This window comes from Pelobates fuscus, chromosome 11 (genome assembly GCF_036172605.1).
Source record: "Pelobates fuscus isolate aPelFus1 chromosome 11, aPelFus1.pri, whole genome shotgun sequence".
Classification (NCBI taxonomy): Eukaryota; Metazoa; Chordata; class Amphibia; order Anura; family Pelobatidae; genus Pelobates; species Pelobates fuscus.
In genome coordinates this window covers 21968415-21981362 of record NC_086327.1, presented here as the reverse complement: position 1 = coordinate 21981362, position 12948 = coordinate 21968415, and the positions used below count along the sequence as shown (strand labels likewise).

The following is a 12948-nucleotide window of genomic DNA, read 5'->3' as shown; positions in this document are numbered from 1 at the left end:
ATAATCCATCTTTGCCCAGCGAGGGCTCCGCGCAGACTGAGCTCTGCAGGGCGGGGGAAGGCTTATAAAGCCTTGCCCCGCCCTGCAGTTAGGTTACTTAATCCACCAATCAGAGAGTTATGAGTGAAATTACACAGCGTGGGAAAATTCCAAAGAACTTCCCCACGCTGTGTAAAATGACACAGAGCACACTGATTGGTGGATTTCAAACCAACCAATCAGAGTGCTGTGACAGGTAAATGTAGAGACTTACTTGTCAGTCTCTTCATTTACCTGTCAGAGCACTCTGATTGGATGGCTTAAACCCACCAATCAGAGTGCTCTGAGCCTAATTGCAGGGCGGGGGAAGGTTTATAAGCCTTCCCCCGCCCTGCAGAGCTCAGTCTGCACGGAGCCCTCACCGGGTGAAGATGGATTTATTTTTTGTTTGCGCTCGTTTTTTGTTTTTTTTAAATTGCGTCGGTTATTATGGATTTTTATTTGGCCTTTTTGGTGGCTAAAAAATAATATTTTAGAAGAAAGAAAACATCAAATGGTAAGTTTATGTTTATTTTTACAGGCACTTAGTTAAAGGTCCCCCCTCATTATTTTTAGGGTGATAGAGTAGGTAGGGGTTTATTTTTTGGGGGGGAGGGGGTGACTAGGGGTTTGGGGACCCCTAGTCACCTGGAGGGGAGGGGGTTAAATTTGCACTTAGGGCCCCCACCCACCGCTCAGGGGTGGGGGCCAGGGGGAGGACATTATGTCCCCCCCCTTATTCTTGTTTAGGGCCCCCACCCACCGCTCAGGGGTGGGGGCCAGGGGGGAGGACATTAGGTCCCCCCTTATTCTTGTTAAGGGCCCCCACCCACCGCTCAGGGGTGGGGGCCAAGGGGGAGGACATTAGGTCCCCCCTTATTCTTGTTTAGGGCCCCCACCCACCACTCAGGGGTGGGGGCCAGGGGGGAGGACATTAGGTCCCCCAATTTGTATTTAGGGCCCCCACCCACCGATCAGGGGTAGGTGCCAGAGGGGAGGACAATAGGTCCCCCCTTATTCTTGCTTAGGGCCCCCACCCACTGCTCAGGGGTGGGGGCCAGGGGGAGGACATTAGGTTCCCCCCAATTTGTATTTAGGGCCCCCACCCACTACTCAGGGGTGGGGGCCAGGGGGGAGGACATTAGGTCCACCCCCTTATTCTTGTTTAGGGCCCCCACCAACTGTTAAGGGGTGCAGGACAAAGGGGAGGACATTAGGTCCCCCCCAATTTTTATTTAGGGCCCCCACCCGCCGCTCAGGGGTGGAGGCCGGTGGGGAGGACAATAGGTCATCCCCCCTTTTTTTACTTTAGGGCCCCCACCCGCCGCTCAGGCGTGGGGGCTCGAGAGGGGGATCCTTTTTTTTTACTAGACATTCCCCTACTCGTGGTATAGCGAGTAGGGGCACAATTTACTAATACTAAGTAATTTTTACTTAGTATTAGTAAATTTGGCTGAAATACTAATTTAGATCTTTCAGCCTTTTGGTGGGAATTAGGGAGTTATCTACCAAGCGGCTCCAAGAAAAGTCCTGAAATGCCAGAGTTCTGAAGTTCCGAAGTGCCGAAGTTGGCCAAGTGCCAAAGTTCCGAAGTTCCGAAGTGTCTAAGATCCGAAGTGCCGAAGTTGCCGAAGTTCCGAAGTGGCAAAGTGTTCAAGTGCCGAAGTAGCCGAAGTTCTGAAGTGCCGAATTGCCAAAGTCCCGAATTGACGAAGTCCCGAATTTCGGAATGCCGAACTGAGCCAAATATTTTCCCCATGCATATGCCTAAAGTCTCTGTGCACTAGTTTATATGATTTACATTTATATTATGATGTCGCTAACTCATCAGAACCAGTGAATGAACATGGCCAACTGACCACACATGAACATTTCATTCTACCTCACAGCTGACATTGCCTAGCAACTACCCAAACAAACAGGACAGATGGAATTATGAAGTGCACTATGATGTAAATCCTGGTGCCAGTATCTGTTGTGTCCAGTGTTGACTAAACAGTTGGTTATCAGATTTCCTATTTTCATAGATATTCTGTGTATGAAATGGAGAGATTTCAAGGAACAGGTTTACCAAATGAGCAACAAGCTTCATCGCTGTATGTGAATATACAGAATATTCCTTCCATATATTACTATGTATTAATATTGATAGAAAGTAATCCCTGTGATATCATGTATAATCATTTAGTAGGTAAAATTCACTGGTTCAGATTTACCAAAGTGGTCTATCATTTTGCAATCCATGATAGACATGATACACAATGATTTGTCAAAACACTTTGATTGACACACATCTGGTTATGACACCATTAGACTGTTGGCATTATAACTGCTGTACTGATCTGTAGTGGCTATGGGACATAGTGCCTCTTAAAGTGTGTATTTGTTGAATATGAGCTTCTATTTTTTGTAAGGTAAAAAAGGAATAAATAAATAAGATGCAAACTGTATATATGATTAAATAGACTACTTTGTGTTAAATATGACACAATCCTTCTTGATCTATTATATTTTTACACATGCGTACTAAACCAATATATAGAGAGAAAATATTGTGAAAATAATTGTTTTCAGTCCAACCGTGATTTTAATAATTTTTTAACTTATGTATCTGATGTATTCAACTCTTTAAATTGGGCATGTCCAGTTTCTAAATTCTACCGAGTTTTGTCCTGTCTACATTTATAAGAAATGTTAGTTAAATGTATGCTACGGGGAGCAGCCATACCTGTTACAGATTTGCTCCTCCCCATTCAGGTACACCTTCCCTTTGATGAAAGCTGATTGGTGCAGCAATGCTAGGGTGTTCTTTGCTAAAAGATAATTATGCTAAAATTGACGGATCTAATTTATGTTGGTTCGTTTTAAAATTTAAACATAAGAAATTTGCTTACGGACACCTTCAGAATTGGAGGAGTTATTGAGTTACTCAAAATAACATATACAAATTTGACAAATGGGAGATGTTGAACACCTTTTAGACAATATGCTTTCTGAATTTACTATTTCAGTTTAACCTCTGATGAAGATCTTTATAAAACTACTTTAGATGATCAGATACAGGGATTGATGGTTAGCATTTGGTGAAAATTCACATTATCTCTTTTTATTTTTCTCTGTAACAGCCCTCAGCAGCCAGAGCATGGAGTAATTTGCTCCAGAACCAACACTTATGAAGTGCTGGAGTTCTTGGGCAGAGGCTCATTTGGGACTGTGGTGAAATGTTTGAAAACAGGAACAAACGAACAAGTAGCCATCAAAATCTTGAAGACCGAGCCCTACTTTGCTCGGCAAGGTCAGATTGAAGCAAACGTCCTGTCCCTGCTAAATCAGCATGACCCAGACAAGTTTAATATTGTGAAAACCTCCGAGTGTTTCCAGTACCAGGGTCATATGTGCCTTGTGTTTGAGCTGCTGCAGCAGAGTCTCTATGATTTCATGGAGGAAAACAGGTTTAGGCCGATGGCTCTGGAAGACATTCGACCTGTTGTGCAGCAAGTGGGCATCGCTCTTAAAAAGCTGACAAGTCTGGGGATCATTCACACGGACTTGAAGCCCGATAACATAATGATGGTAGACCCTTCCAAGCAATCATCCAAGGTTAAGGTGATAGACTTTGGATCGGCATGTCATGTGTCCAAGGCTGAATGTAAAAGCTATCTGCAAACTAGATATTACAGGTGAGACAATCAGATTTTAAATATAATTTCATTTTACATTAGACTCAACATCAGATATATTTTTTTCACCTCATCAAAATTGTAAACTGAATATTGTGGATCAGTTTATTTTATTTAAATAATTTTCAGGATTTCTTCAGGCACTTTGAGAACCAGTGATGGACAGCACACAGCATAGGCAGCCTTCACTTTCACAAAACTTGACAGAGCAGCGCCTGCAAGTGAAAAGGCTGTGTGTCCATTGTGAGCAAGCTGTGTGTGTGCTGACGACAAATGCAAAGGTTGCACACAATTGATGTAGCTAGCTCTTGTTCCAGGCTGGTTGATTGGCAGTTGCACCCTAGGAAACTGAGGTGGTCATGATGCTTAGATTATCCCTTTAAATTGGAATATGAAGTATCTGATCTTCTCACAATCTCTTTTATGCTTTCAATCAAGTTGACTTATAACTTTACTGTTTAAATAACCCTCCTATACCTCTCATTTATCGCCTATTGTTGTAACTCACAGGTCCCCCGAAATTATTTTGGGATTACCCTTCACAGAGGCAATCGATGTATGGTCACTGGGGTGCATCATGGCAGAGCTTTTCCTAGGACGCCCTTTGTATCCTGGAGCATCTGAGTTTGATCAGGTAAGTGGACCACTAATACATGCCTATGTCCTTAGCTAGTTCAGCTTCTACTGTTTTCTTCCCAAACTAACAGTTTTTAGACAGACCGCATGCTTGTAACACTGGTTGTCTGTGCTGCTCTTTCCTTGAAATGTTGTGACTTCTTGCTTCCTCCCTGCAGATCCGCTATATCTCCCAGACCCAGGGTTTGCCGGCAGAACATTTGCTGAACAGGGGAGCAAAGACTCAATATTACTTTGATAAGTATGATGAGTCTCCATCTAAATCCTGGAGGTTAAAGGTACTGCTTTAAAAAATGAGTCTTTCAGATTTATGGAGAATATGCATATTTAATAGGACAGCTCAAGCATCTGACATATAACACAATGAATTCATGTTCATGTTTTTTCTTTGCGATTTTTTTATCTCCAAATAATTTTTCAAGCATAACTTATAACTATTCCCCCTGTCTCAGTTTTTAAACTCACATTTTACGGGAAAACTTTTCAAAGCAAACATTCACAATATATTTCGTAAATAAAACCAATATAAATGTAAAAATATTCTCAATGTTAAAATCCTTAAATAAATACATACATCCATACATACAAACATACACAATACACACACACATAAATACAGCTTGTAGGAAGGTTTTATCAAGATACATTTATTGGTGTTATCTTTCCTCGGCTGTGTAACTCAGTGGGACACTGGAAGGAACTACATTAAATCATTCTCTTATTCCAGAACCTAATGGACTATCTCGTTTTCCTTCTTGTCTAGATTCCCGATGATTTTGAAATGCGGACCGGGATTAAATCAAAAGAAACTAGGAGATACATCTTCAAAAGTCTAGATGAGATAGCACAGGTACTGCATTCCTCTGGAATAAGCACTCACTCAAAAGATTACCGTAAATATTTTGTGAACATTTCTACTGTATATTCTGATAGGAATATTTTTGTGTGTACAGACTCATACATGCTAAACATTGTTGCTTCTCCTTTTAAGATGAATATAAGATCTGACCTGTCGGGCATTGACAGACTGGTGGAGATGGCTGATAGGGAGCAGTTTATTGATCTTCTCAAGAAAATGCTGTGTATCGATGCTAGCAAGAGGATCACTCCCACCGAGATTCTCAGCCATCCATTCATCACTATGTCCCATCTTCAGGGATTTAAACACAGTTCTCAGTAAGTTAATCTCCTGGTGGCGTGCAGACCGTACTTAGGACTCAATTGCAAATATAAGGAAAAGGCATAAGAGGAGTGCTAGGACAATTGATTATATTTTCAAATACTATAGAAAGTTACATATTTGTTCTACATGGGTGTCTTTAAAAGATACCCTCCAGCACTTTATTTGCCATGAAATTACAAAACCCATATTCTATCAGATTTGGTCAAATCCTTATACTCAACCAGACCAAAGTCAAGGCTTTTCCCTACTTTTGTTGAGCTGGCACTTTACAAATCCAGAAACCAGATTGCACTTGAAAGCATCGTCATATTTTCAATTTCTCACAAATAATATTCCCTGCTAATTGCAAAGCTTATATACGGAATAATAGTCCTATTCTGAGCTTCTCTGAATTTGTCTATAATGTTAAAGAGGAGAGATGTTTGTTTAATATAAACGGTAGTTGGAGCATGGAGCTCCCTAAGCATACCTTCTTAGAATCAACTGTTTGTGTCACTGTAAAATAATATTAGGTTTCCGGTTGTTTCTACTCTCCTTCGTTCACATGTCTGGACCCTAACTCCTCTTTATATAATTTCATCCCACTGTACTTCTCTGTCTTTTTACCCAGTGCAAAATCATGCTTTGAGGCCATGCACATCTGCAACTATCTGGTGAGTATATATTACATTGTGAATTATAACAGAATTACATTATATTAAACATGTAACCCCAACACATCACCACCTCACTAACTGATCACTTTCTTTTCCAGCCTCCTGCTCATTTCATGAGAGCTTCTACCAGTCATGTGACCATGCCCGTTGCTCACTCCCCGAATGTGGGCATATCTCAGCCAACCTGCGGCACATTCGGACGCAAGAGGAAACGTCAGTCCACCGAGAGGTCAGAACCTTTTTAGATCTACATATACAAGACTTGTCTAATGAAGATATTGAAATGATGTCCACAGAATGTTTACTAATTGCCCGAAACCACCTGAGAGTTTGACATCTTAAGGCTTTTCATGAAGGCAGTTTTCATTAATTGCATATTACATGGCATATTTGAGAAAGGAGTTAGATAGAAACATTGAAACATTGATCCTCTTGTTCTCTTATAGTAATAGACATAAGAAAAAAAAGATGAAACTGAGATTTATAGATTTACAAAACGATCCCCAATGCTGCTTTTCAAAAGGAAGAACCAAGGAGTAATAATTTACTTCACCTTGCAATCAAGCCATCTAACAAGGCAAAATGTGTCAGATACAACCCCAAAACCAATACAACCCTACTGTCACGTTTAAACATTTGTTATGAAGGAACACAACTGCAGATTTCGTATAGTTGAATATTTATTAACGAAAGTAAAAGGAAAAGACTTTAATTCCAATTTACAGGTACTGTAGCTTTAAGTAGTAAACGATAACTGAAGTCCACAATTACAGGCACTGTAGCTTTAAGGAGTAAATGATAACTGAAGTCCACAGTTACAGGCACTGTAGCTTTAAGGAGTAAACGGTAGTAAATTGCAGACACTGAATCAATAAAGAGTCTCTTAGTAGAGTTAACGATTTAGGTGATAAGTAATTACAATAGCTGTTCCATACTTTAACTGAAGCAAGACAGATGCAGATAACTGATATGAAGTATGAGTTGAAGTTAGCTGTAACGGGATTGTTTTTACCGAAGGACTTTTGGAGACAGGTAATAACAGCTTTTAGATGCAACTCTTATCACATTGGTTTTACTTAGCTTCCGGCACATAGAACACTGGTTCCCGAGATCTCCTCAGAGGCGTATGAAGAGTGTTTAATCTTTAGTCGTGGATGAGGAGAGGTGAAGGGAACTTTGCAGAGTCTTTCAGTCCGGTCTGGTAGCAGAGGCTTTCACCATGAAGTTGTAGCCGGGTTGTGAGTAAGGAACGTAGTTCAATAATCCAGCCCTGATCAGCTGGTGCAGTCAGATTAAATAGGCAGACCGTGTCATAAAGGGGTGTGGCTAGGCTCCGTGGAACCAGGAAGTAAGAGGATACCATAGTTAAGGCATGACAGTACCCCCTCTTTAATGAGCAACCTCTGGGTGCTATTGACTTGGTTTAGAAGGGTAACGCTTGTGAAATTTGGAAACCAATTTGTCAGCATGAACGACAGAGGAGTTTTCCCATGTATCTTCATCAATTCCATATCCTTTCCATCTGATGAGGTATTGTAAGGAGCCACGATGGATCCTTGAATCCAGTATACTTTGAATTTCATATTCTTCTTCACCCTGGACCAATATGGGATCAGGAGAAGTAGTGACATTTCTTTGGAAAGGGTCAGGATGATGAGGCTTCAACAAGGACAATTGATTGGATCTTTGGCATACAGAACAAGATTTGACATAAGATTCGATAGTTTGGTCTTGACGAGGCCACCAACAGTATCTTTTAGACAATTCAAGGGTCCTTTTTCATACCTGGATGACCTGCCAGAGGAGAATCATGAATAAATTCAAGTACTTTAATTCTGAAAGAGGGAGGTACATAAATCCGGTCTTTAAAATAGTAGAGACCGTTTTTCTTGGATAATTTCATTGATTTAGGAAGTTCAAGAGCATCTTCACTGAGACCTTTAATGTCGTCAATAAGAGAAGATAAGATTCCAATGACTTTAGGCAAAGGAGGTTCTTGAGGAGTTTTGTGTTGAGAAAGGACAGCTCCAATTGCAAATTCCGAAGCATCCGTTTCAAGGACATAAGGATATGAAGGATTTGGAAGTTGAAGGATAGGAGCTGTTGTAAACTTTCTCTTTAATTCACCAATGACTGTAGGAGGAGGAGACTCCAGTTCGGTGTCAGAACAACATGAGGTTTTAGCTGGTTCTTTCGTAGACTGAAGAATTGGAATTTGCTGTAAACATGTTTCTTTACAATAATGTGAGTTAAAGGTGAGAGAGAAAGGAAACCATGAGATTTGAGGGTTGTGGTTCCTTAACCAGTTGATCCCTAATATAATAGGAAAAAATGGTGATGAGATAACATCAAATATAAGACTTTCCGTATGAGTATGATTGATGGTTACTTTTAGAGGGACGGATTCATGAAGTATTGGTCCCGATGAGATGAGGGACCCGTCAATCACTTTAACAGGTACAGAAGTTCTTTTACGAACACAAGGAATTTTATTCTTTGTTACAAAGGCTGAGTCGATGAATACTCCATTTGCACCGGAATCGATAACAGCCTTGGTTATGATTCTTTTATTGTCCCACTGTAATACAAGAACGATAGGGGACATTTGAGTATTTGCTGTAGAGGGAAGTACACTTAGGATGGAAGAGGCATGAGACTGCCTTCTGCCTTTTATCCGTTTTAATGAAGGACAATCAGAGACTAAATGAACTTGAGAGGCACAATACATGCAGAGGTTTAACATACGTCTTCGATTTTTCTCTTCAGGAGTGAGGGGACTTCTTATTATCCCTATTTCCATAGGTTCGATTGGTTCAGATGGGTTGTCAGGAGGCTTTGGAGCCCCTATTTCCATAGGTTCACTTGGTATGGAATTCTTATCTGGAGCTTTTGAGGGAGTGAAAGGTTTGCGGTCTTTTGAATGTGAAAGGGCTTTTTCGGCCTTTCTTTCTCTTAATCTTCTGTCAATGCTGATTGATAGGCGAATTAGAGCGTTCAAATTAGTAGGGAGTTCTGTTCTAGATAATTCATCTTTTACAGCTTCCGATAAACCAATTCGAAACTGGTTGCGCAATGTGATGTCATTCCATTGCGTTTCTATAGCCCATCTTTTGAATTCAGCAATGTAATCTTCAACGGGTCTATTTCTTTGCTGTAGTGTTCTGATTGTTAAATCAGCTGTAGCTTGTTTGTTAGGATCTTCATAGAGAAGAGACATGGCTTCAAAAAATTCATCTAGTGAATTTAAAATGGGGTCATCGTTTTCCAGAAAGGAATGGGCCCATGACATAGGTTCACCTCTTAGAAAGGAAATAACCGAACAAACTTTAGTTCTTTCTGTAGGATAGGATCTAGGTTTCAAAGCAATTAAAAGTTTGCAAGAGTTGAGGAACTCCCTGTATTTTGAACGATCTCCATAGAACTTTTCAGGGTTACACACAGCAGGATCACTAGCCGAGTGCAGAGTAGTATGAGGAGTATGAGTTTGTAAATCTCTGATATAAGTGAGAAGTCTTTCGTTAGTAACTTGCAGGTCTTGAACACTTTGGGCTAGTGCATTAACTCTTTGATTCAGCGTAGTTATAGTAGAATCGAAATCTGCTGGATCCATTACAATGGCTGGATTATTCTGTCACGTTTAAACATTTGTTATGAAGGAACACAACTGCAGATTTCGTATAGTTGAATATTTATTAACGAAAGTAAAAGGAAAAGACTTTAATTCCAATTTACAGGTACTGTAGCTTTAAGTAGTAAACGATAACTGAAGTCCACAATTACAGGCACTGTAGCTTTAAGGAGTAAATGATAACTGAAGTCCACAGTTACAGGCACTGTAGCTTTAAGGAGTAAACGGTAGTAAATTGCAGACACTGAATCAATAAAGAGTCTCTTAGTAGAGTTAACGATTTAGGTGATAAGTAATTACAATAGCTGTTCCATACTTTAACTGAAGCAAGACAGATGCAGATAACTGATATGAAGTATGAGTTGAAGTTAGCTGTAACGGGATTGTTTTTACCGAAGGACTTTTGGAGACAGGTAATAACAGCTTTTAGATGCAACTCTTATCACATTGGTTTTACTTAGCTTCCGGCACATAGAACACTGGTTCCCGAGATCTCCTCAGAGGCGTATGAAGAGTGTTTAATCTTTAGTCGTGGATGAGGAGAGGTGAAGGGAACTTTGCAGAGTCTTTCAGTCCGGTCTGGTAGCAGAGGCTTTCACCATGAAGTTGTAGCCGGGTTGTGAGTAAGGAACGTAGTTCAATAATCCAGCCCTGATCAGCTGGTGCAGTCAGATTAAATAGGCAGACCGTGTCATAAAGGGGTGTGGCTAGGCTCAGTGGAACCAGGAAGTAAGAGGATACCATAGTTAAGGCATGACACCTACCATTCATCAATTCTAAATGTAATGATCTAACTGTATGTTAATGTGTAGATGTGTTAATCCATCAGTCATTGGATTCTCTATTACATTCGACACAATTTTGCATTAGTAACAATATGTTTTAATGTAAATGTTTTATCTTCTTTTCAACTTCCTTCTTCTATTTACCATACAACAATGGTAATCACTCCCACTTCATGGCTTTTTTGCTTCAATTTTCCTTGTTGATTTTATTTTCCATGTCTTTATTCTCAATTAGGAATGACAATTCTCCTCAACATTCAAAATGTAGAAAAAACAACATTATGACTCACAACTCCATCTATTGTGGGCCTTCACTTCCGTGCTGCTCAGGAGGTTCCTCTGTTAATCAGCCAGAAATAATTGTTATTCCAGACACTCCAAGTCCAGCAATCAGTAATATTTCTATAAGTAGCAGTACGGAAGACGAGCAAGTACCTGTCTCCTCCAGGTGAGTTCTACTTCTTCCCCTGTCACCAATAAAGCATGTCTGAAATGTTCAAAAGCAAAAACAGAAAATAACTGGGCAGATACAATTCAGAATCTATCACAGATAGAAACCTATTTAGTTTAGAAATATATACAAATATATTGGGGGCCAATACAAACCATTGTGTGGAAATCTATTTACAAACTGGACTTTACATAGGACACGAGGTCATGCGTTTAGACTGAAAGAAAGACAATTTCGTCTAAGGCAAAGGAAAGTTTTTTTTACTGTAAGAACAATCAGGATGTGGAATTCTCTGCCTGAAGAAGTGGTTTTATCAGTCCATACAGATGTTCAAACAGCTACTAGATGCATACTTGCAAAAACAGAATATTCAAGGTTATAATCTTTCAATGTAGGGTAATAACTGCTTGATCCAAGGATAAATCTGACTGCCATTCTGGGGTCAAGAAGGAATTTTTTTCCTAGCTTGTTGCAAAATTGGAAGTGCTTCAAACTGGGTTTTTTGCCTTCTTTTGGATCAACAGCAAAAAACAAATGTGAGGAAAGCTGAACTTGATGGACGCAAATCTCTTTTCAGCTATGTAACTATGTAACTATGTAACATATTCTAGGAGGTACTTGAAAATCCTTAATACTGATTAATTAAAATAATAAAATATAACTATAGTCAGTGAGTAAATGTGTTAACTCCCTTGGTCAGAATTTAATATCTCATATGTTTCTTCTCATTTAGAAATGAAACGGTCATCATTCTGGATACTCCGACTTCAGCTACAAGTGTCATCTATATCAGCAGTGAGACAGATGAGGAAGATGAATAGAGACAAACTAATATTTAACCCCTTAGCGACCGAGGATGGTTCAGGACCGTCATCGGCATTTTTGCATTGCCGACCGATGCAATGTACTTACCCGATCGCCGTCGTTCCCCCGGCGGCGATCGGCGGTGTTCCCGGTGTGGGGAGACTGCCTGCAGCCCAGACAGTCTCCCCGCGGCGGATTAGGGCCCCTGGGCCATGTGGGCCATGTGGGGCCATGTGATCGGGTACATGTTAATAAACATAAAAATTATTATATATGTGTGTATACATATGAAATATAGACATATATTATACTTATATAATACTAAGTGTATTTTTATATTAATATGTACATATATTAATATAAAATACACTTAGAATTAAATTACACATGTATATATATAATATATATAATAACTTTATATATTGTATATATATATTATTATAAAATACAAATAATAAGTACCGTATTTTTCGCTCCATAAGACGCACTTTTTTTCCCCTCAAAAGTGAGGGGAAATGTCTGTGCGTCTTATGGAGCGAATATGAAGCTTTACTTACCTGTCTTGCAGCGTTGGCCGGCAGCACAGGGCGCACCGCGGTAGTGGAACTTGAATTTCATGTTCCGGTTTCCGGCGGGACTAAAAGGAAGTGTGCACAAGCTGAGTGCGCACTTCCTTTCAGTCCCGCCGGAAACCGGAACATGAAATTCAAGTTCCACTACCGCGGTGCGCCCTGTGCTGCCGGCCAACGCTACAAAACAGGTAAGTAATTATGGGACAAGGGGAGGGGGACAGTATGGGAGAGAAGAATATGGGGAGGGGGATGAAGTCTATGGGGAGGGGGGGATGAAGTCTATGGGGAGGGGGGGATGAAGTCTATGGGGGGGGGATGAAGTCTATGGGGAGGGGGGGATGAAGTCTATGGGGAGGGGGGGGATGAAGTCTATGGGGAGGGGGTGGATGAAGTCTATGGGGAGGGGGTGGATGAAGTTTATGGGGAGGGGGTGGATGAAGTCTATGGGGAGGGGGTGGATGAAGTCTATGGGGAGGGGGTGGGTGAAGACTATGGGGAGGGGGTGGGTGAAGACTATGGGGAGGGGGTGAGTGAA

The 12948-nt window shown here is 40.6% G+C and overlaps 1 protein-coding gene across 1 annotated transcript; it reads left to right on the top strand.

The window, feature by feature from the left end:
- Positions 1-2061: 2061 nt before the first annotated feature.
- Positions 2062-6218, top strand: LOC134576772 (homeodomain-interacting protein kinase 2-like). Its single transcript, XM_063435477.1, has 7 exons — positions 2062-2114; positions 3144-3698; positions 4209-4332; positions 4493-4612; positions 5098-5184; positions 5326-5510; positions 6128-6218. The coding sequence occupies exons 1-7, from the start codon at positions 2062-2064 to the stop codon at positions 6216-6218; spliced, it is 1215 nt and encodes a 404-aa protein (XP_063291547.1).
- Positions 6219-12948: the final 6730 nt, after the last annotated feature.

Excerpts from the sequence above, each read along its gene's own strand:
- LOC134576772 (XM_063435477.1), top strand. The coding sequence starts at position 2,062 with ATGGAGAGATTTCAAGGAACAGGTTTACCAAATGAGCAACAAGCTTCA. Across the intron at positions 2,115-3,143 it reads GAGCAACAAGCTTCATCGCT|CCCTCAGCAGCCAGAGCATG; the intron begins GTATGTGAATAT and ends TCTCTGTAACAG. Across the intron at positions 5,185-5,325 it reads GTCTAGATGAGATAGCACAG|ATGAATATAAGATCTGACCT; the intron begins GTACTGCATTCC and ends TCTCCTTTTAAG.